At 38.4% G+C, this 21,528-nt stretch overlaps 1 protein-coding gene across 1 annotated transcript in view; it reads right to left on the reverse strand.

Moving 5' to 3' along the window:
• MORC3 (MORC family CW-type zinc finger 3) overlaps window positions 1–21,528 on the reverse strand; it is a 42,531-nt gene that overhangs the window by 11,044 nt on the left and 9,959 nt on the right. Inside the window, exons 2-14 of the mRNA XM_005910459.3 lie at window positions 18,429–18,501; window positions 15,755–15,887; window positions 14,597–14,811; window positions 13,916–14,063; window positions 12,316–12,463; window positions 10,168–10,296; window positions 9,833–9,955; window positions 6,632–6,729; window positions 5,175–5,276; window positions 3,453–3,575; window positions 3,271–3,345; window positions 2,358–2,403; window positions 1,023–1,189 (exon numbers count right to left, since the gene is read on the reverse strand). Coding sequence (XP_005910521.2) covers window positions 1,023–1,189; window positions 2,358–2,403; window positions 3,271–3,345; window positions 3,453–3,575; window positions 5,175–5,276; window positions 6,632–6,729; window positions 9,833–9,955; window positions 10,168–10,296; window positions 12,316–12,463; window positions 13,916–14,063; window positions 14,597–14,811; window positions 15,755–15,887; window positions 18,429–18,501 — 1,580 coding nt within the window. The remainder of the gene's footprint in view (window positions 1–1,022; window positions 1,190–2,357; window positions 2,404–3,270; window positions 3,346–3,452; window positions 3,576–5,174; window positions 5,277–6,631; window positions 6,730–9,832; window positions 9,956–10,167; window positions 10,297–12,315; window positions 12,464–13,915; window positions 14,064–14,596; window positions 14,812–15,754; window positions 15,888–18,428; window positions 18,502–21,528) is intronic.

Genomic DNA, 21,528 nt, shown 5'->3' on the forward strand with positions numbered 1-21,528 from the left:
CACTGCACGACGAGAGGCTCGTGCACCGCAACTAGAGAAAAAGCCCTCGCAGTGGCGAAGACCCAGCACAGACAAAAAGAAATTAACAAATTAAAGAAAAACCTCTCAGAACGTCTGGTATCACTATTTCAGAGAATCTCGTTTCAGTGTTTCTCTTCAAACAACAAATCCACACAGAGTCTGATGCGTTAGTTAACTGGCATCACAGTCTTCACTCTTCACCTGTGTGCCTTCTGTTCACTTTGTCAAGGCAACCTGTGCAGAGTACTGCTTTTAGAATTTCAGGAACCAACCTAGCACCGCCTCCTCATAAAGCATTCCCTGACCATTCCGGTCAAGAGCGCTAACTGTTCACTTCAGGTTATCATACATCTTTCTCTCCTTCTTCATTCCACTCATCCAAGTACATAACATGTCACGGGCTATGCTGAGAACGTATGGGTCACAGCTGACATTATACTGTTGCACTGTGAGCTGCCATTGCTTCGTGTTCTTCTTTACTCAGATACCGATAATCTTAAAAGCAGGAATTTCCTCACTATACAGAACTGCAAAGAAGTGACAATACGATCAATTTCCACAATGAAAAAAAAATATTCTTTTAATTGATTTAAACAGTAACATAAGTAGGGTAGAGGTAAGTTTAGACAATAAAAGCAAAATACCTCATCCTTATGGCTTCCCTTGTGGCGCAGCAGTAAAGAATCCGCCTGCCCACCCAGGAGACATGGGTTTGATTCCTGGATCGGGAAGATCCCCTGGTTTAGGAAATGGCAACCCACTCCAGTATCCTTGCCTGAGAAATCCCATGGACAGAAGGAGCCTGGCGCGCTACAATCCATGGGGTTGCAAAAGAGTCGGACATGACTTAGCAACTGAACAAAAACCAACTCATCCGTAAGAATTGTTTAATATGCGTATAAACTACACTTTCTTAGCAGTGCATTATTGCCATAAAAGTGTCAAGTAAAGGCTGTCTCATACTTGTTTCCCAAGTCGAAAAACACATTTTAGCCACTGACCTGTTATTCTCAGGTTCAGACTGGGGTGAACCCCGATGATGATTTATAAGCCTTGTTGAGTAAGTATTTGCTACTTCTGAAAGATGTCCTCGTGGAACACCTTCCTTAACGGGAGTAAAGGTTTGACTTGACACAGGGGTTTTTGGAAACAGGAGTTCGGCATGAATCTGTTGAAGGAAAAAAAAACTGATCTTAAGAAGAGATTTTAAAATGTGTCCTGTCCCAAACACAAAGTACTTTTTCCCCGTTCCCTAAACCAGAGGCACTGAGAACTATCCTAACCACGTGAGCTTGTGCTGTGTACACTGCACCAGGGAGCGACAAAGAGCCAAGTCCAGCCTGCAAGTCAGTCAAGACTGGTTTCGCATTTTTAAACGCATGAACAAAACAAAGAATGAATACGCCACGGAGACTGTATGTGGGGTCCACAGAGCCTAAAATACCACCTGGACTTTTACAGAAAGATCTGTTGACCTTGGATTATATAGAGAGCTTACACAGATACGTAATAAAAACATTTTTCCAAGAGAAAGAAACATAAATATAAAGGAAGATAAAGTCACAAAGACACTGCCTTTAAAAAACCTAAGCCCACTATTCTTTTTCTCCCAGTTCTGTTCTCACTCTCAAACCCTCAGCCTTTATATAAGAAAACATTTCAATGTATTGATAAGCATACATATACCAATGCAGCAGCCCACAACTTCCTATATAAGAAGTACAACTACCTACTTAACACACCAAAAAAAAGCTCACCACCATTAAGCAAGATAGGGCTATGGGATTAAGAGAGGCAAATTACTATATATAAAAGAGACAAGCAATAAGGATATATTATTGAACAGCACAGGAAACTATAGCCATTGTTTTGTAGTCACTTTTATTGGAGTATTATCTGTAAAAATTCTGAATCACATGCTGCACACCAGAAACTAATATTACAAAATAAACTATACTTTCAATTAAAAAAAGAGAGAGAACAGGAGGGAGGGTCAATGATGTAGCTTTGGTCTAAGTCAGTACTAGAATGCAGCCCCCTGGGTGTTCCTATTAATTTTTCCTTGACTGTCTACCTAACGAGAAGATTCTTAAAAGAACATCTGTCTTTCCCCAGATGCCCAACTTAAGAATAAATTGAACCATCTGAGTGAAGTTGTTGGGTTAGGAAGGCAGGGTTGGGAAAGAGGGTAAGAAGTGGGTACAAGAAGAGAGAGAATGTGAACTCAATGAACAAGATTGCTTCAATCTGCTATATAACTCCTAAGTTTAAAGTTGAGTACTAAGTTAATCACCACCCAATCCAGGACACAGCTGTAACATGGAAGGCCTCATTACCCGAGGGGCTGTTTCCAGTTGTCTGATCCTGAACTTTTCCCTGTCTCTTAAAAAAAAAAAGAGAGAGAGAAAAAAGAAAAAGAAAAATGAACAAATTTAAATTTACTTCATTTTCCAGTTGTTTTCCAATGACATACTTGCCACTTCTACTAAGTCACTAAGACAGGTAGGTACACTGAACTCTGCTTCAGTGTCCTTATAATCAGGGCTGAGCCCTAGGCAGGTAGGTGCTTTCTACCTCTTATCTCAGTAACACCCTAATGTCTTCCAATCTTGCTTCAAACTTTATCTTCAAGAATAGTGCACTATAAATCTTCATGAACTCGACCTTCCACGAGCAGTACATAAGCCTAATGTTCCCCGTGGCTCACTGCTGTTCCCAGCTTCTCTCTGCACCTCTATTCTCCATTAGGTCCATTCACATTATTTACTCTGGTTAAGCTGAACAAACCATTGCTCTCCACCCAACAAATCCCATTGCTCTCCACCCAACAAATTCCACCCATCAGGAATTTTCCTGATCCATGTCCCCAGCCAAAGGAATTTATCCTTATGGGCTTCTTCACAGGACAGAGTCAGGCCTTTTACAGGAGTCGTCAACTTCACACTGGTAACGACACACGTTTCACCTTCTCTGTTAAAAGGGCTGTATTCACTTCTGATTCATTGGTGTTTCGCCCAAAAAGACAAAACTATACCACATATGCAAAGTATCTTGTAGACAGGACAGCAATAACCAGCAGGTATCCACAGCATAAACTTAAAAAGCACTTGATGGTATACACTCCACACCTTGGAGTCATCTTTTGTGGCTATACTGCTGTCTCTCAGAGACGCACTGACTGATGCTGCAGACAAAGCACTGCGGATGATCTGGGTTTTATCCTCCCACATACATTAATATAACACTCACTTCTTTTTGTAGGTTTTCTCGTAAGTGGGATGCACCACATCTTCATCTTCAGGTTCTTCTGGAACGTCACAATTTCTAGTCAGAAAAATCACATGGGAATAACACGTCACCAGTGCCTATTCATACATCTTGAACAGTAGTTTCTGCCTTTCCAAAAAAGGGTACTACCAACTATATGGTACCTGAACTGTGGGTCAGGGTTATTGGAGCAATACCATTTTTCTGGAAGTTGATCTATCCCATCTGGTAATTTTCGCCACTTTAGACAGGAATCACATTGAACCCATGTCTGATCAGGACGTTTCCTGTAACAAAATAACAGCTCAATGTTAACATGGAAATACCGACCTAAGTATTAGGGCCTCCTTAGTGGCTCAGACGGTAAAGTGTCTGTCTGCAGTGCAGGAGACCTGGGTTTGACCCCTGGGTTGGGAAGATCCACTGGAGAAGGAAATGGCAGCCCACTTCAGTATTCTTGCCTGGAAAATCCCATGGACCAGGAGCCTGGTAGGTTATCGTCCATGGGGTCACAAAGAGTAGGACATGACTGAACGACTTCACTTTCACCGACCTAAGTACTTCACTGGACTTTCCACTGGACTTTCTCCCGCAAAATTCTATTAATTCTGTCCCTGAAAATTCCGTAACATAACTACTTTGGTGGACAATTAGTTTTTAAAAACAATTCTGGCTACTATTGAAGTGACAGACTAATTTAAACAAAGTGATTTAAATGTCTTGTTTAATAGCACATTATTAATTTTTTTCTATAGTAAGAACTCAAAAACCTAAGAAAATACTACAAATGACTTACTCCGAAATTCATATTAAGTTAGCATCTGTAGTGTCAAATCCAATATACTTCTTAGCACAATAACAACTCAAGTACAGAAAACAGGCAAGTTGTGTTATTGCAGTTTAAGCAATTTTCATAACTGTATTACATTTTACCCTCTACTATAGCATATCTCTGAACAACTTAAATTTGCGTATTTCTTTAGTTCATAAAATAAGGCTTTCACATTTTTATCATTCAAAAATTACTATGATCCTGCAAAGAATTTACGTAGACTCATTTAACATACAAATAATTCACCTTAACGCTAGTAACTTTTAAAATCTAGTTTTAAAAAATACATTTAAATGGTTTTATAGAAACTTCAAACAATCCAAAATTTTATAGAGTAAATATAAACCCCTTGTTTCAGGAGGTTATTATTGCTTACTTCTTTAATCCTGGTAGAAATTTTCTATGCTTATAAAAGTATGCATATGTATGTGGACAATAAAAAACCTACACAATGGAAAAATTAAGACACTGAGTTGCATCCTTTTTGTTTTCCGTTATCTATCTTGGACATCCTTCCATCAGTACACAGAGTTATTATTCATTCAGAGGGCTTATGTGTTTCACTGTGGAGCACTATTATCTTTTCATTCTTACAACTCTACGAGGTAAAGACTATTACTGTTCCCATTTTACAAATGATAAAATAGAAGCTTGTAAGAGGTCAAATAACATGTTCAATGTCACACAGCTACTTAAGCAAGAACTACAATGTAATCTGAAATCTGGCTTTAGGCTCTCGATCCTATTACACAAGACCAGAGATTTTCAAACTATGAGATACAACCTATTAGTGGATCATGAAGTCACTTTAGTGGGTCAAGATGAGCATTTTTAAATAAAATAAGTGTTATCAACACTAATAATACAGGTAAATACTGTTTCAAGAATCTTTTGTGTATAAATGCATATGTTCATCTTACAGTATGCTGATTTGAGCTGTGGGACTTATTTCTTACCATGAATTAGATTCCAAAGTTTATGAACACTGTACAACCGCCAGCCCTCCAATACCATATCCTGATATTAAAGTCAATAATTTTTTAAATGTACTTACTGAATATCAACTGGCAAGTTTAGAGGATATTCTGCATGTTTTTTCACCTTCATTTCATTCCAGTAATCATTCAGCTTATCTCCTAGTGCTGTTATTGTTAACCTCAAAAAGAAGTAAATTATAAAATCAATTCAAGAAAAAAAAATGATAAAGATTAAATCTCTGTCAAACACAAAGAAAGCATAAGCAACCTAGTATTTATTGATCATGTGAACACTAGGGAGTGGGGAGGGCAGAGTGGAAGGTTCTCCAAAATGTTCAGTTAAGTAACACTCAGAGTCATGGCAATCTTCTAAGTATCTTTAAAAGTTCATAGAACGGAGCCAGGGTCACCAGGAATAAGACAGAAAATACTAGTACTTCAGGTCCTCTGCTGAGAAAGTATGCTGCCAACCAACCCACTAACTACTTTCTGAATCTCAACCCGGTGGCCCTTCCGGAGGAGCTCCAGCTGTGCTCTCAGGCCACCCTCTTTGCTCCAGCAGCAGAGACTGTTCCAGCCTACACACACCCCTGGGCAGAGACAGGTTTCCTCTAAGGACAACTCAGCCCCACATCTCCTGCCAACAGCAGGCCATGTCTACAGACAGAGACTGATCGGGCCTTCTGGCAAGCTCCCTGCCACGGCAGGTACTGTGTTCCTGTGTCGGTCACAACCTCTACCGGGATCTGAACCTCTGACTGCTGGGACTGGGAACCCTCTCCTAGTTCCTTTACTGTCTACTCTTTTTCAACCCAGAGGTAACAGTTGTATTTTTGCTCCTGACAGTTCTGGACAAGCTACTGTCCTTTTTAACCCTTTGAGCAATCACCTTCTACTACTGTGGTTAACAGCTCCTTATATTTTCTTTGTTTAAACAACAGAGGTAGCTGTAGTCTCAGGACTATACTCTGAATGATATAGTTACTGATTTTCTCTATCATGTGTTTCCTAATTTGCTGATTCTGCTATTATTCCTTTCCTTCCACTTTATTTGTTCTTTATTTATAAGAAGTTTGCATTCTATTCTGTAATATATGCTCATTAGGACAGCTGTTGGTGCTTCCTAAATTTACAAGTAAAATTGATGATCATATTTACTTTATGGCTTCTAATCCTTCTTAGAAGATAGGAGTATTTCTGTCTAAAGTACAGAGGACTAAACTTTCTTGATGTTCCCATCCAAGATGGAAATTTCTAGATTTTATACTACACAAAAAAATGTTACCAAGAAAGCATGAACTTCTTCTATTTAGTACAAATCTCAGAAATATTTCATTAGTAAAGACAGAGGAGAATATATTTCTATTTGCGATGGAGTAGAATATAATTCCTAGGGTGGAAAACAATGATTACATGTGTTTTCTAGGTAAGCCTCCCACAAAAGAAAAACAAATTTAGCTTAGAAAAAGTTAAGGAAGTATTTCCAAAATAAATTGTAAAAGTCAGTCATCAATCATTTTAATAGGTAACATACCTGTATTCATTAGTATAATCGAAATCTTGTTTATTATGAGTTGGTTTTAGGAAATAGCAGTCTATAATCCCCACTACTCCAACACCCATGTTGTTTGCCTGAAAAAGAAAATGAAATTGGCATTTTAAACATTAGATATGATACTCCTGCACTGCAGGCGGATTCTTTACCACCTGAGCCACAAGGGAAGCGCTTCATGATGCTCAAAACAATTATTCCTTCACCAAAATTTAAGAACTTTATGAAACATTTTCCTATATAATCTCATGATTCTTATGACATTTAGACTGAATAACAGTATCTGGAGTGTAACTTACTTCTGGGGGAGATAATTCCTAAAAATGTAATAGCTTTCCTCCAAAACCACTTCCACTGTCAAGCATTCACTTAAGACAAGTATTATCATTCCCAGTTTTATACAAGGGGAAAAAACCCCTCTCTACTGGGATGCAGTATCTTAGCAGGCAGAAACCACAACTAACTCCTTCCTATATCAGGGCCTAGCAAAGGCTCTGGCACATTAATATTCCATACGTTTGCTAGATAGAAATTAAAGTCATTTATCCAAAGTTACATATTCAGTTGCTAATTGTGATGAAATAAAAACTTTAAATTCAACTGACATAATTTATTTTTTAAACCTGCTAGCTAAAATATTGAACTCAACATATCTGAATCATATTCTGATTATCTATATGTGATCAACATGTGTATTTTATTCGTAAGTGTAGCTGAGTCTAAGTACAATGATAAAAAGTAAAATACTGACACATAAAAAGAAAATTTTCATAGATACAGCTATAGTCAAAACCATAAAAACCTAATCACAATGTGACTCTACTAAAAGCCATCTGTGGTTCCTCATTTCATACAAGTTGTAAATCACAGCACCCTTCACTTATAGTTCTTTTTTTTTTTTTCACTTATAGTTCTTTTCATGTTGTTTCTGGCCTTACCTTCCTCTCTCCCCATTACTGCATTCCCAATTACCATCTGGTCCAAAGTGAAGTGAAAGTCACTCAGTCGTGTCTGACTCTTGAGACCCCATGGATTATACAGTCTATGGAAGTCTCCAGGCCAGAATACTGGAGTGGATAGCCTATCCCTTCTCCAGGGGATCTTTCTAACCCAGGGATCGAACCCAGGTCTCTCACACTGCAGGGGATTCTTTAACATTGCTGGGTAGATTCTTTAACAGCTGAACCACCAGGGAAGCCCATCTGGTCCAAATAATCCCTTTAAGGTTGCCATTCTCTCAGAAGCCTCTTTCTTTTCCTTTGCAGACCTTCTTTTCTGGACCTAGAAAACTCTTGTTAGACCTTCCAAAACAGTAAATTAACTCAGTCTCCTCTCAATCACCACTTTCTCCAAGAAGCCCATTCTGATGCTCCAAGTGAAAGTGAAAGTTGGTCAGTCATGTCCAACTCTTTGTGACCCCATGGACTATACAGTCCCTGGAATTCTCCAGGCCAGAATACTGGAGTGGATAGCCTATCCCTTCTCCAATGGATCTTCCAGACCCAGGAATCAAACCGGGGTCTCCTGCACTGCAGGCGGATTCTTTACCAACTGAGCTATCAGGGAAGCCTGATGCTCCAAGGAGATACCATATTCCCCTCAGCAAAAAGAGCTCTGGGGGCATGTGTATCTTTTCCTTTTTTTCTGCTGACATCTAGCACGGCAAATCATACCAAATACTTAATAAATTGTTTACTGAATCCAAATACTGGACCAGTTCATCTTCTGGTACAGAAAAACATTAAAAGTTGGCTGTAAAAGCTTATTTCTTTATGAGGTCAAACTTAACCAAAAATAACACAAATTTAGCTGGGCTAGAAAAATGAGCTACACATCTTACTTATGTCAAATTCATTAAAAGAAAAAAAAATGTGGATTTTGTAGCAGACCCTATTGGTTTTTTTGAATCCCAATTTGAAAAACTGAAGTATAGCTGATTAACAATACTATGCTAGTTTCAGGTATATGACACATCCAATATTTTTAATTATACTCCATTTAAAGTTACTATTAAATATTGGCTACATTTCCTCTGCTGTACAATACATCCTTATAGCTTATTTTATACATAGTAGTCTGCCTCTTAATCCCCTGCCTCATCTCTCCCCACCACCCTGTGCCCACTGGTAATCACTAGTTTCTTCTCCATATTTGAGTCTATTTCTGTTTCATCACATTTATTGAGTTGTTTATTTTTTTGATTCCACACGTAAATGATAATACAGTCTTTTGTCTTTTTCTAATACATTTCACTAAGCATAATACTCTTCAGGTCCATCTACACTGTTGCAAAGAATTCAGAGTAAAATAAAATGAGCAGAAAATGAAAATCATGGAACTGGAAAACAAAATATGCCTGGACTTAAAATCTTTTTAACACAGCTGAATTTTAGAATTTAACACTAAATTCGTAGCACACACACATCAAAAAAACCTTTCTGTGGAAACATGTAAAAGATAAACAGACTGACACAGTAGGCAATGTTCATCATCCTAAACTGAACTCTACAAAAATGAAAGTGGTTTAGGAGGAAAATTCTAACATATTTAGGAACTAACTCCAGAAAAGTAAATCACCTATCAGATACTATTTTTTAGGCTACTGCAGCAACAATGAATTAAAATCGATCAATTTTATTCTCATATAAAATAATCCAGGATCCTTATCCAAGTGTAGCGACAAGATATGAATCTGTGCCTGAGAGCCACACTCATCTTTAGATCTAAGGCAAGCTACATATGAGCCCCAATTTCCTCATCTGTAAAACAGAGAAAATGCTCTGTCCTCCTTGTAAGATTATTCAAGACCAAATTAGAAAATAATACACAAGTGCTCTACGGTCAAGCCCCACACCAATGCTGTTAAAAACACTGATATTAGAAGTTGAGGCAAAGGCAGGGGGCTTCCATGGTGGTCCAGTGGCTAAGACTCCGCACTCTCAATGCATGGGGCCTGGGTTCGATCCCTGTTCAGGGACCTGGATCCCACGTGCCGCAACTAAAGATCCTATATGCCACAACGAAGAAATCCCACAACTAAGAAACGGAGCAGCCAAATAAATACATATTTTAAGACAAATAAATAAAAATCATTAGGCAAAAAGCACATTATTTCATGTTTGACCCGAAACATGTTATCCTAACTTTTACAAAAGATTCAGACATTTTCAGATATAAGCTTACCTTTAACTGACATCCAACTTTTTCATAAGCTTTGATGAGTCTATTTCTGTGATACATCATTATTCCGTAATGATCTTTATTTCTGCAATTGAATCCAAAAGTAATTCTCACAGTTTTATTAGTCTTAAATGTTAAGGATTTCTGAACACACCATCTCACTTTCTTTAATTCATCCTCTCTATTTCATAGAGTTCAACGGTGCATAAAAAAGGGCAAAGTTGGACAGCATTAGAATCTGTTGTCAGGATAAAAAGAGAAGTGGGGAAGGGAAATACACTTGATCTCTCTCTCTCTATATATATATACACACAGCATCGTAACAAAGTAAAGGATACTAAAAACTTGGGTCGATAAATATCACGTTCAATGTAGGCAAGACTCTTCGAAACTAGCTGGGTCTTTACTTTCTGTCCACGCAAGATGATCTGCATTCGTGGCTTTAGATATAATATACTGCAGTAAGCCTGCAAAGACACACAACAACTGACTGTCGTTTCTGAATAATTACCAATGCATTTGTTCAACATTACTTAATATGTTTTTAAAAAGAAAGCTACCACAGTGCTTTGACAATAAAATACTAACTCTTCAATAAAATACTACAGACTATAAAGGTGCTGTAGTTAGTATTGGATTACTGTATTAAAAACAAGCTCAATATACTGGAGCCAGTAAAAAGGGTTTACAGAAAACAATCAACTGACCCACATAGATGCTGATAAGTTATGTGGAAAAAAGTTTAAAAAGAGCATGTATGGTATAATCTCATTTTACCAGATGACCAGTGCAAGTCCAATGCATGAAGCAGGGCACTCCAAGTCGGTGCTCTGGGACAAACCAGAGAGGGGGGTGGAGGGGGGGGGAATAAATGTGCACCCGTGGCTGATTCATGTTGATATATGGCAAAAACCAATTAAAATAAATAAATAAATTTGTAAAAAATGTCTATATATACAAAAAAGGACCTATATTTTCTGACTCTGCTGTCAAAACATATATTGTTATTGTAATTTTAAACCATCAATAAATTTTACTTGTGCAGAAATAAGCAAAAATCTAATATAAACAAAGGGGACTATTGTAAGTTTGAAAAGAAAAAGAAATGCAGCAGTATTTAACGGGAGTGGACAGACAACACTTTTTCCATATGGAACTGTAACAATCAGCAGTCATCCAAATGTGCTTTCAATTCTTTTATTTTTTAGTACCCTGACTGGGACCGAACCTGAACAATCAGTTTGAAAGCACCGAGTCCTAACCACTGCGCTGTGAGGGTACATGTGTTTTTAATTCTTAATGCATCAGAGCTTAGATACTTGAGAATAGTAACCAAACTTAGCATCTTAAAACATGTTAGAATATGATCTCTTGTGCCTGCCTGCAAGCTATCAGAAGTCTCTAAAGGAAATGAAGTGAACAACTCAATAAGGATATATTAATATGAAAAATTCAATACGAAACTAAAATTTGAACATTTCTCTCACTTTTTTCCTCCTGACTCCTGATTTCAAAAGTAGTGTTTTGTCACTTATAAAATTTATTACCGATATTTTAAGACATTTTACTTTGTGGTATACTAAAACTATTCCATCTGCTCTGGCTGTTTCTGGATATTCTTGAGAAAGGCTTTCTTAACCACTAAGATACTTCCCTATCACACTGGGGTAAGGCAAGAAATAGGAACATCTGCCATTGTAATTGCTGAAATCTCAGAACAAGTTACATAGTAAAGCTGTCAATGTTAAATGTTAGCCTTAGCTTGGGTTGTGAGATAATTTTAATACAAAAAAAGGGAATGGGGCAAGTCTCTGGAGGTCTAGTAGTTAGGACTCTGCACTTCCACTGCAGGGGGCACGGAAGGCCTGTAGTTCCTGGCTTGGGAACGAAGATCTGACACGCCATGATGTGGTTGACCAAAAGGGAAAAAGGAGAGGGGCGGGGAGAGTCAGTATTGCATGTCTCACAGTGACTAAGAAACAGTAGTATTATCATATCAACATTATTATATTGAGATATTAATTCTTTCAATCTTAAAAGCATATTTCACTTTAAGGTCAAATCTGACATATATTTACCACAAAATTATATTAATGCACATTTTCTGTAGGCTATATGTAAAATTGCTTTAGAGTACCGATTAATGCATGTATTCTAGAATATTTTAATTTTTAAAAAGGACAATTTGGTATTTTGATTGAATTAACCAATATGGTCACCAGGGCATCTTGATTCAATATTCCCAATTCAAATAATTAATCACACAGTAAAAGAACTTTTACAACCACTGTAGACCTGATGACTTTGCAATTTAAAAACTTTTCTAAGAAAATAAAACAGCCAATGAGCATGACAAATTTAATACACTGTTTCATGTCTGAGACACTTTCATTTAGAGATTTCTGGCAGCATTTATAACACAAGTGGATAATGTAATTTCCATCATTTGATGGTTTTCTCACTCCCACAGAGAGCAGAATACGCACCCTCAGGGAATAGTCACTCTCAGGGGCAATTTGGTCCATCCTTTCCTGCTTCTTGTACCCTTTCTTCCCTGCTGTCTCATCTAAATCTTCTGGGATTCTGATGTCATATTTATCCTTATCAAAATCAAACTCTGTTGCACTTTTGTAGCTGTAAAAAAAGTTTTTAAAGAGCTAAATATTAACTCCACCATAAGAGAAGCAAGCAAGTAACCTTTAGTTAACAAAACAAAGCACAAACAAATACATGGTAAGAGTCAAGATCTGAGGAGTTGGAGGGAGGAAGGAAGACAAGGAGTCCAGGAAGGTGCAGAAACTGTATTTACTCTCATGTTACCAGTGGGAATGTCAAATGAGAGAGCCACATTCTGATAGCATCCTAAAAAACTAAACAAGCAACTGCCATATGATCCAGCAATTACACTCCTGGGCATTTATCCAATAAAATGATGACCATATTCCCACAAAAACCTCTCTGCACTTATTTCACAGCTTTATTTGTAGTAACTGAAAATCGTAAACAACTAGATTGGTAAACACACTGTGGTCCAAGCATACAATGCAATACTACTGCTCAGCTAGAAAAAGGGAGCAAGCAGACACACGCAAGAACCTGAATCTTCAGAAAATTAAGCTGAATGAAAAAAGCCAATCCTAAAAGGTTTCACACTACATGATTCCAGTTATATAATAATATTCTTTAAAATGACAAAGACATAGAAATGGAAAAACATGTTAGCAGTTGGCAGGGATTAAGGAAGGAGTGGGTGTGGATATAAAAGGGTTCTTGAGTTGATGAAAATGTCCTTACTGTATCAATGTCAGTATCAACAGTACTATCTTAGTACAGTGTTCCAAGATGTTACCACTGGGGGGAACCTGGGGAAGGAGTACCTGAGATTTCTTACAACTACACAGGAGTCTGCAAGTACCTCAAAATTCAGTTTAAAAAAAAAAATGGGGGTGAAGATGGGAGGGGTAGGGAAGAAAGGAAGAGAAAAGAAAAAGGGAATGCAAGAGGTCAGAAAAGCATAAGAATTAAAGGATTTTAAGATTATCACTTTTTCGGCTTAACTCCTATTGTTCAACAGATCAATTAGATCTCTCAATATTATACACTCACCCTAAAGTTCATAGCTTCATTTGGAAAGGATTTTATCCTCAGAAAGATTTAGCAACACAGAAGTCTCATCTATATTACTTTTCTCAACAGATGCTGAATCATGCTTAGCTTTATGTAATAAACCAAAAGGATTTTTCTAACTTTACCAAGTTGGGACCTGTTGGCTGGGCTTTATCTTGTCATGTCTTTTTTTTTTGAGGAGAGGGATGGTATAACCAAGAGCAAAAAAAAAACAGTGCTATGTAGATAGAGTGGCAGGGCCAGGAAATTTATTTATAATAATATAAAATTATCTCAAATTGAAGCCAAAGAAGCCTCAATGAAACACTCTTGGGAAAAGGTAAATCATTAAATATGCCACAAAATGAGGACCTTCCAATACATTTCTACTCGGTGTAACAATGGATGAACATAATGAAATTACTCCATGCACTTTACTTCCCAAATGGTTAACCAGCTGAGGGTTACCGTTTCATTTACCTTCTGAGATTCCAAATGATGATCCTGGTTCCCTTCTTGCCTATGATAGCATCAAGTTCTGCCAGTAACTGCTGTTCCTTAGAAAATAGAGAATGTTCCAGAATTGCAGCAAGGCTTGCTTTTGATTCTGTTGAATCTAATACCTGTCGTATATCGTAAGTTAAAGACTTAGACCAATAACATTTTTCAATTACAATATGGAAATCAACTCAAACTGAAAAACTACTAAATTATCCTCTAAATTTTAAAATCACAGCGTGATTTCAAATGAACAAGCAGTATGAACAAGTATATTATGACTCCTAACAAATTTAATGATTTCAAATATTTGAATGTTTATACAGAAGACATTTTCCTAAAGATATCTTGTTTTCCATGGTTGTTGGTGAAAATTTCAAGCCAGACCATAAGTCTTACGGACCACAAAAAGACTGAAATAAAAAGGTGAGCTCTGGGAAGCTTAATAAAAATGCAATCACCTTATATTGAGTATTTCCATGGCACAATTCCAACAGAGACCAGAGAGGGACAAACATTTAGCCCAGATGCAGAGTAGAAGCAGTGGATAGGAACAAGAGCTAGAATGGAAGGTATGATTTAAAAACAAGAACCAGAGGAGGCCAAAAGGATGGGATGGTCCAGACCACTTCCTCAGTTTCTATTTCAAAATCAAAAGGATATGTTGTTTGTTGAATGACACAATTGGGACAACAACATGTTCTGCTTTTATGACTTCCAAGTACGTCTGAGACAAGAAACCCACGCTCATGCTTTCTTCATTTTTGGTAAAAACCATTGCATCTTTACCCAAACGCATAGATCCTGACTTGAAGCCATTTCCATACAATCCAACTGGGACATGATCATTCATGGTGACTTTCTCACTGAAGCCAAAGCTAAAAAGAAAAAAGTATAAATTTCATTTATTTTAATTCAAACATTGTTAATATCAAGTAAAATGCCTAAGTTTGAATGTTGGCCCTGTCCTTGCTTGCTGGAAGATCTGTACTGATGTGTTTCCCCATCTTTTAAGTGAAGGAAGCCAAATCCACACTATAGGGATGTAAGGATTGTTGCTGTTTTTAGTCGCTCAGTCATGTCCCACTCTTTGTGACCCCATCGACTAGCCCACCAGGCTCCTCTGTCCATGGGATTTCCCAGGCAAGGATACTGGAGTGGTTGCCACACACACACTAAAACAGGAGTTCATTGCCTGGCACATCCTAACTAGATGGATGAACTAATTTAGGCTTCTGGGACCTTGAGATTTCACCTCTTCCTCCTGATGGGGAGAACCTGCCTTTTCTGGTGGCATACGGAGTGCTGGAGGACAGCAGAAGGGCCTCTGCTCCAAACCCTCCCTCTATCTCAATTCTGTACTATGTATTTTAGCTTCCATGTCAGGTACACCTGGCTTCATCCTGACATCCTATTCTTTGACCCTAGAGCCCAGGGCCTTACGGCTATGCTACTTCCTCATCCTTTGAATCACTTTAAATTTACTAGTTCTCATTCCCCAAAGTGTTAGGTTTTATTGGATATGGTAGCTAAAACTATCTTTCTACTAAAGCACAAACAACAGAGGACAATGTGCCACAACTCTAAAGGGACGGTAGAATTTTAGGTTAAGTTAAGGCATGGGAGGGATGATGAGAATGGCCGGGATTGCCCAATAACGTGACAGCAGTAGAAAATGATGGAAGACTTAGAGAACAGAGCACACTATGGGTACAACATTTCATGTTTAAAAAGCAGGAACTACAGGCAGTAAGTATGGCGCAGGAAACACTTCAACTAGGCAGCAACAATGATTTGAAGGAGTGTGACGCTTTTACGTACCTTAGCATTTTATGTAATTTGTCTGAAGTCATACCGTTCCCATTATCAGTGAATGTCAGGCATATACAGTCATTTATTACTGTTTTGTCAATCCATATCTGTTTAGCATTCACATCAGGATCATAAGCATTATCTGGGAAACAAAAGTTTGAAAAATTTTGATTTTGGATTTTAAAGAAGAGCAATCCATTTTGAACAACCCTTTATAACCAGCAACAGAATAATATATTTTAAGGAAAATTTAAAAGCTGAAATGTTTCCAAACTCCTAAGATTTGATGACATGAAACTAACCTGTACCATGCTGTATACTGCTCACTGACTCTTAAAGAATTAACTCTATCTAAAGCCCTCCATTTGTTACATGAAGAATGGAGATGGGAACCCACTACACTAAAGAAGTGTAAAGCCAGAAGAATCACTGCAATGAAGAGATGATCAAGACAGGAAGGTCTCTGCCCAAAGAACTAGCCTAGCTATCATAAAGAAAACTGAGAGCTGAGTGTCAACAGCACTTCAAGTTGACACGGAAGGTCCACACAGGATTACTGAATGAATGAGAAAGCAGTATGCTAACGTACACACAGATGTTTACCTACAACACATTTCTTCAAATTTTAGCCCTTTTTAATCTAACATAAGCTTCTGACGACAGGTACATTTTTATCATCTTCGTGAAAGTCACAGTCGCATAGTGGTATCTACTCTGCAACACCATGAACTGTAGCCCACCAGGCTCCTTTGTACATGGAGTTCTCCAGGCAAGAATACTGGAGTTGGTAGCCATTCCTTTCTCCAGGGAATTTTCCCAACCCAGAGCTCAAAGCCGGGTCTCCAGAATTCCAGGCGGGTTCTTTACCATCTGAGCCACCAGGGAAGCCATCTCTGTACACCTCATCATTTAACATCCTTGTCTAGCATACTTGTTTCTCTCAGAACAGTTATTAAGTATTAAGGAATACAGCAAAGAAAAAGGAAAAAAATTTCAACAGTAGCAGTAATAAAATCAACTTATAAACTATCTAAAATCTATCTGAATATTTCTAACTAACTAAAAATACTTTTGAGGTATATTTTGAAGACTTTACTATAATATAAAAAGTGGCTCTCAAACTCTTGTAAGCCTTCAATTAAAACAAAATAAATCTTTTTCATCAACCACTTCAGCATCATTAAAAAAAAACACACACTTAAAATGTGATACACCACAAAGAGCATAACGGCTTTCAGTTGTCCTATCCCAAAACTAGATAAGTACTATGTACGAATGAACAATCCCAGCTGAGTAGTTCCTCTGGGTTGCCATAAAAAAGGAAAAAGAGTGACCATGAATAGCTGCAATGTTATCTCATTTACACTTCAGAGTTTACATCTCAACAGAACATGTTAGGGACTTTGGAAAATCTAACTACACCAAAGAAAAGAAGGAAGTGAAAGCCACTCAGTCATGTCCGACTCTTTGTGACCCAGGGCCTATTATAATCCATGGAATTCTCCAGGCCAGAATACTGGAGTGGGTAGCCTTTCCCTCCTCCAGGGGATTTTCCCAACCCAGGGATCAAACCCAGGTCTCCCACATTGCGGGCAGATTGTTTACCAGCTGAGCCACCAGGGAAGCCCAAGAATACTGGAATGGGTAGCCTATCCCTTCTCCAGAGGATCTTCCCAACCCAGGAATCAAACCTGGGTCTCCTGCATTGCAGGCGGATTCTTTACCAACTGAACTATCAGGAATAAAGAAAAGAAGGGTTCTCAAATTTTCTTTCTTTCCTTATTCTTGGTGCATCCACTTTAGAACCCTTCCTTGACAAATAATCTAAAGTGTATCTAAGAATTCCCAAAAATATAGTTTTCCTTTATTATCTGTTTCTTAAACACATTTAAATCAAACAGTTCATGTGTATGAATTTTACCAAAGAAAAACCATAATGCAAATCCAATCAGGACCTTGCCTCTTTTCTCATGTTCACTAGAACACTTTTAGGACTTCCCTGGAGGTCCAGTGGTTAAGAATCCGCCTTGCAACGCAAGGCACACTGGTTCGATCCCTGGTCGAGGAAGACCCCACATGCCTCAGAGCAGCTAAGCCAGTAGACCACAACTACCGAGCCGATGGAACCTGAGAGCTGCAACTGCTGAGGCCCGTGCACCGAGAGCCTGTGCTCTGCAACGAGAGAAGCCCACACACCGCAAGGAAGAGTAGCCCCTGCTCACCACCTCTAGAGAAAGCCTACGTGCAGCAACAAAGACCCACCACAGCCAAATACATATGTATGTATAAATAAAACCTCCTAATTACTAATAGCAGAAAAGTACTATAAATAATTTCCAACTTTAAACATAATTATCATTTTTTGGCAACAGACCTATTTCTTTTATGATGAGACAAAAAAATATTTTCAACATAAATGCTTCAGGAACTCTGCAAATTAAAATACTTTGCTCTGACAGTAGTATAGGGAAATACTTAAAACAATAGTATACAGGGAAACCTGGGCAACGACCGATCGGAGACTAGTCTGAATGGTTGTGATGCTAGGTAACCTTTACTAATGTTATCACTGACACACTTGGTTTTTTTCAAAAAGCACATCTTCATGTTACTTTTCAATAAAAAGCTTTCTAGAACTTCAATTGCCAGCAGGAGATTATATATGAAACATCAATTTACTTACCTATTAATTCAGCGACTGCACTAAATGGCCAAGTGTGACTTGTAGAATTTGTATGTAAAAACTTCGGGCAAAGCTGAAACAAATCAATGATTCATGTAAATTAATTAAGGTCTCACTTTTGCAAATAGAAGCCAAAATAATCTTCCATCACAGTATTAACACCAAGATCAAGCAAAAATGACTTAACTGCTTGTGCCAGGAGATACCTGGAAGATAAAACCCAGATTCGATTCCTGCAAAATGAGGCTGAAAATCAGCCAGTTTCTCATTAAGATGGGCGACAAACTCCTTGCCTCCTTGGGCCCACCAATCCAGAGTCATATCAGAAAGGGCCCAATTCCAAAGTGCCCCACCCTGCTGGACCTGCCTCAAAATTGAGAGCATTAGTTGCTCAGGTGTGTCCCACTCTCTGAGACCCCATGGGCCCTCCAGGCTCGTCTGTCTATGGGATTCTCCAGGCAAGAATACTGGAGTAGATGGCCATGTCCTCCTCCAGGGGATCTTCCAGATCCAGGGATCGAACCTACATCTCTAATGTCTCCTGCATTGACAGGTGGGTTCTTTACCACTAGAGCCACCTCAAATTTACCATGAGATAAAACTAAGACTTTGTCAAAGGGATATTTTCACCTTTTGTGCATTAAGCTTAATAAACATATCTATAAAGTCCTCAAACAATGTCAAGTAACAGCTCAAATGCAACAAACATCCTTGACTTCCAGAGATTTTGTCTGATTCATCGTAATAAAGTATGGAAGAGTATGTTAATCATACAGGGCACTCTCTTAATCCTGACTAATGTAGATATCAAATGTGTAAAAATGCACAAATGGTTTAAAAAGGCTGAGGCTTGGATATTTCAATATGCAGAGAATTTTCATGAAATGAGGACTTTTCTGTGTTCATTTTGAACAGATTATCTCATATTTAAGGAAGAAAAAAGAGGCAATTTAAGTGTTTCATGTGAAGAGCCTAGAGATATGACTATAACCAAACATTTGTAGTGTTCAGCTGCTGCCACAAGGTGTCAGAAAAAGCTCTGCTTTTCCTCTGTCCACCCTCGATTTTAGACAATCCTCAAGCATGTTTACCATCAGGTTGAAGTACACATGTGAGAAAAGGTATTCTGTACAAGAGTGGTTTGCAAACTGGAGTATATGGAATTCTGACTTTCTACAGCATTTATCTATGTAATAACGGTGTACAAGGAATTTCAGAACTTCCTAAAACAAAGAGTTTTTACAAAGAAAATCAATTTCCAGACCTTCATCTTCTACAAGAAACCTCCTGTCAATTAGTCCACCCGAGTCCTATCCCAGGCCCTCCTCTTGTGCAACCATCACTTCTCCATTTATAAAAGAACACTCCTCAGCCATTCTAAATCCTACTATGGGGTATGGTCTTGGGGTGTCGGCTACCAAAGGAAAGAATGACTAATCGACACCAGAACCCTTAGAAGAGTTTGTCTTTGTTCTCTATTTTATGAATTTGTTAGGTGTGAAGTCTGGAGTTAGAAATTGGGTATTCTGCAGCAGATGCAGGTTTGATCCCTAGGTTGGGAGGATCCCTTGGAGTAGGAAATGGCAAAAATTCCAGTACTATTGCCTAGAAAATTCCATGGACAGAGAAACCCAGCATGCTACAGTCCACAGGGTTCAGATAGCCGGACACAACTGGGCACAAATGACACTGGGGTGAAGTCTGGAGTTAGAAACTGGGTATTTAGGTCCCTGTTGTAATACTTGGATTTTAGATATCTGGCAGACTGTGTGCAAACTGTCAACTTTCATTTAATGACTTCATTCTACACACCACCTCCAAAAGTTGGTACACATTGTTTCCTGGGTAAGAGTCCCAGTGGAACAAAGCAAAGAAGGCATCAGTGAAAAATGATGAATGCTAAACAGTGGCTTTTGGTGTATTTAAACACAAGCATTATGTATAGCTATTATTAATTCTCATCTCTAAAACAATTAGCTGGAAAGAATAACTCCCTAGAACAGCCAACACACACACACACACACACACACCCCACCCACCCCAGACAGACTATGGAGTATCTGATCACACACACACAGATGATACACACCGATCACACACACACAGAGCCCAATGGAATATCTTTAATTAGACTCATGATCCTGATCTCACACACACAGCCTCTGGAGTATCTTTTAACTAGATGTGTGATCCTGATCCCAGGTAAGCAACTGAACCTTCTGTGCCTCAGGTTTTATCGTCTGTGAAAACGAGGATGATAGTAACAGCAGCTTACCAAGATGTTAGGAGAATTAAATAACTTAATATTTGTAAATACTCAGAAGAACACCTGGGACATAATAAGCATTATAAGTGTGTGTTCTTTTTTTTTTTTTTTAAGGTAAGCATACCGTTAAAGTCCCAGGTGGAGCAGTGGTAAAGAATCCCAGTGCCAAAGCAGGAGATGCAAGAGACATGGGTTCAATCCCTGGGTCAGGAAGATTCTCCTGGAGTAGGAAATGGCAACCCATTCCAGTACTCTTGCCTGGAAAATCTATGGACTGACGAGCCTGGCAGGCTACAGTCCATGGGGTCGCAGAGAGTTGGACACGACTGAGCGACTATGAATGAACTATGAACATACCTTTAAAGGCACAACTGAGCTCACATATAAATAAAGATAATACTCAAGGGCCTCAAGTCAAGAAGAAATTAAAAACAAAAATAAGATTTGAAAATAGGGATACCCTAGGGACTAGAGTGGGGTGCTTAACTGGAATATGAAGGTTTCCATTTTAATGGTGACTGTGGATTGGAAATATGGCAGAGAAGCATGTACTTGAAGGTAGCTGCCCCCTCCTACCTCAATACAAAGGAGGGCAGGGGAAATATGCCCAATGAGAAGCTTGTCTGTTTCGGTCTGCAGTCAAGGTAAAAAAAAAAAGTGTACCATAAAGTTCTGTAAAGAGGCACGCCTTCACTTGGGTTAAGTGTTTCCATTTAACCTGCAGAACCACTGTGGAGACACAGCCTCAACCAGACCGCACACGATTCTCTGGGTCATTACTTGGGGAATATCTGAGTACACAGTCTAAAATAACGTTTAAGGAACAATCCGCCA

This window comes from Bos mutus, chromosome 1 (assembly GCF_027580195.1).
Source record: "Bos mutus isolate GX-2022 chromosome 1, NWIPB_WYAK_1.1, whole genome shotgun sequence".
In the NCBI taxonomy this organism is placed as follows: domain Eukaryota; kingdom Metazoa; phylum Chordata; class Mammalia; order Artiodactyla; family Bovidae; genus Bos; species Bos mutus.